Source organism: Sinocyclocheilus rhinocerous, unplaced genomic scaffold (genome assembly GCF_001515625.1).
Source record: "Sinocyclocheilus rhinocerous isolate Xijiao unplaced genomic scaffold, SAMN03320098_v1.1 scaffold812, whole genome shotgun sequence".
In the NCBI taxonomy this organism is placed as follows: Eukaryota; Metazoa; Chordata; class Actinopteri; order Cypriniformes; family Cyprinidae; genus Sinocyclocheilus; species Sinocyclocheilus rhinocerous.
The window spans coordinates 106,754-108,664 of record NW_015639023.1 but is presented as its reverse complement, the minus strand read 5'-3'; the positions used below and the strand labels follow the sequence as shown (position 1 = coordinate 108,664).

At 37.3% G+C, this 1,911-nt stretch overlaps 1 protein-coding gene across 5 annotated transcripts in view; it reads right to left on the bottom strand.

Moving 5' to 3' along the window:
* The window catches only part of LOC107750976 (dedicator of cytokinesis protein 3-like), a 150,430-nt gene that overhangs the window by 47,074 nt on the left and 101,445 nt on the right, over window positions 1-1,911 (bottom strand). For all 5 annotated transcript variants that reach the window (XM_016566543.1, XM_016566545.1, XM_016566546.1 and 2 more), the window contains 3 exons: window positions 1,384-1,555; window positions 1,187-1,284; window positions 1,007-1,090 (listed from right to left, as the gene is read on the bottom strand). In XM_016566543.1, coding sequence (XP_016422029.1) covers window positions 1,007-1,090; window positions 1,187-1,284; window positions 1,384-1,555 — 354 coding nt within the window. The remainder of the gene's footprint in view (window positions 1-1,006; window positions 1,091-1,186; window positions 1,285-1,383; window positions 1,556-1,911) is intronic.

Sequence of the window (1,911 nt, the reverse complement as noted above, 5' to 3'; positions counted from 1 at the left end):
ACCTTAATAAATAAAAAAATTAAGATGTAGATGAGTTTGTTTCTTCACAGGAACAGATTTGGAGAAATTCCTCTGTGGTGAATGGGTGCCGTCAGAATGAGAGTCCAACCAGCTGATTAAAACATCACAATAATCCACAAGTGATCCACACCACTCCAGTCCATCAATTAACGTCTCGTGAAGTGAAAAGCTGTGTGTTTGTAAGAAACAAATCCATTATTAAGCCGTTCTAACTTTAAAACATCGCTTCTGGCCAAAAAACAAAACAAAAAAAACAAGTCAGTAATCCATATTAACACTTCCTCCAGTGAAGAAGTCCATTTATTGTTGTCCTCTCACATTAAAATTTGTATAGAACTATTTTGAACTCTCATTTTGACGGCACCCATTCACTGCAGAGGATCCATTGGTGAGCAAGTGATGCAATGCTAAAACTTTCCAAATCGGTGAAGAAACAAACTCATCTACATTAAGTATCGAGTAAATTTTCAGCAAATTTTCATTTTTGGGTGAACTGTTCCTTTAAACGAAATGAAAATGAGACAGCAACGCAACAAGTTTTGTGCAAAATGAATATCCATGCAAGAAGAATGCATCCGCGTAGGTTCCCTATTCTTCACACAGAAACATGACAGATGTATTCAGGCCGAGAGAGGCTAGAACGTCTTGACTCTTTTTACAGGAGTACAAGAAGCTAAAGGCTCTCTGGAGACGCCACTATCAAGCAGCTGTGAGCGCCTAATAATGCCTGGATCCACGCCAGCTGAAATCTTCCATTTTTCAAAACAGACACACACACACACACAGCATGGGCACTCGTGAAAGAGATGAATCGTGCACATTTAAGGGTGTTCACACACACACACACACACACACAAACACACAGTACATGTGGGTGTGAGTCTTTTGATGAATGGAAACCGGACACGTTATTACAGCAGTGAATTATTAACGTTAGGTAAGCTATGGCACAGTCCTGGAAATGTCATTTGTTAAAGTTTCTAACCAGTGACTGAAACACCAGGGGTCCATATTTGTCTGTGTTGTCATCCAGAATGGAGAACAGTGTGTCGAGGATGTCTTGAAGAAACTGGAGAAGAAAAACAGAAAATGGATGTAAATTACATTAAGCAGACATTAAAATCTGTTATTTTTTTAAAGACAAAAAACAAGACAGAGCTCTCACTTTGACTATTTCTTCCCCACAGACGTGCCGCAGTCGCCCCAAAATGTCCATTACACGGTCTGGATTGGCTTTCCACTTCAACAAGGCTAGTAGATCGACTTCCCCACACAAACACAAGAAAGTGTTACTATACTCTGAGAAGTATACACAACAACTGATGAATGAAGGACAATTGTTAGTAAGTGTTAGTAAATTACCATTCTGAGTCAGTTTGGTGGAAGAGAGCTGAGTGGATATCCAGAGGGTTTCCTTAGTGCTGCGCTGGAAGATGAGGCTGGACGGGATGTTGGGGCAGCCGTTGAAGTCGTCTTTACAGCAGGGCAGACCGAGGTACAGCGCGTGGTTACTGAATGTGGTGTTTTCATCACACTGATCCAGATACAGAAGAGAGATTTGCAAGTTAAACAGGGTTATTATCATTAGCTAAAACTGATACATAAATAAATTCAACTTGAAATAAAGGAAATGAAATAAAATGAAATGATACGAAGTATAAAAACCTTATTTCTGCTAGATGCCAAGGTAACATTTAGTTTAGTTTTAGTTTAACTTAAAGTACCAAAATAACAAAAAAAATAAAACTGAAATAAAGATTAAAAAAATCTATATAGACATAAAAACCCTAATAAAAGTCACAGACACATTACTAAATTACATCAATAATAATAATAATAATAAATAAACAATAAATAAAAATGAAATAAAATTAACATGAAAACAGAAAA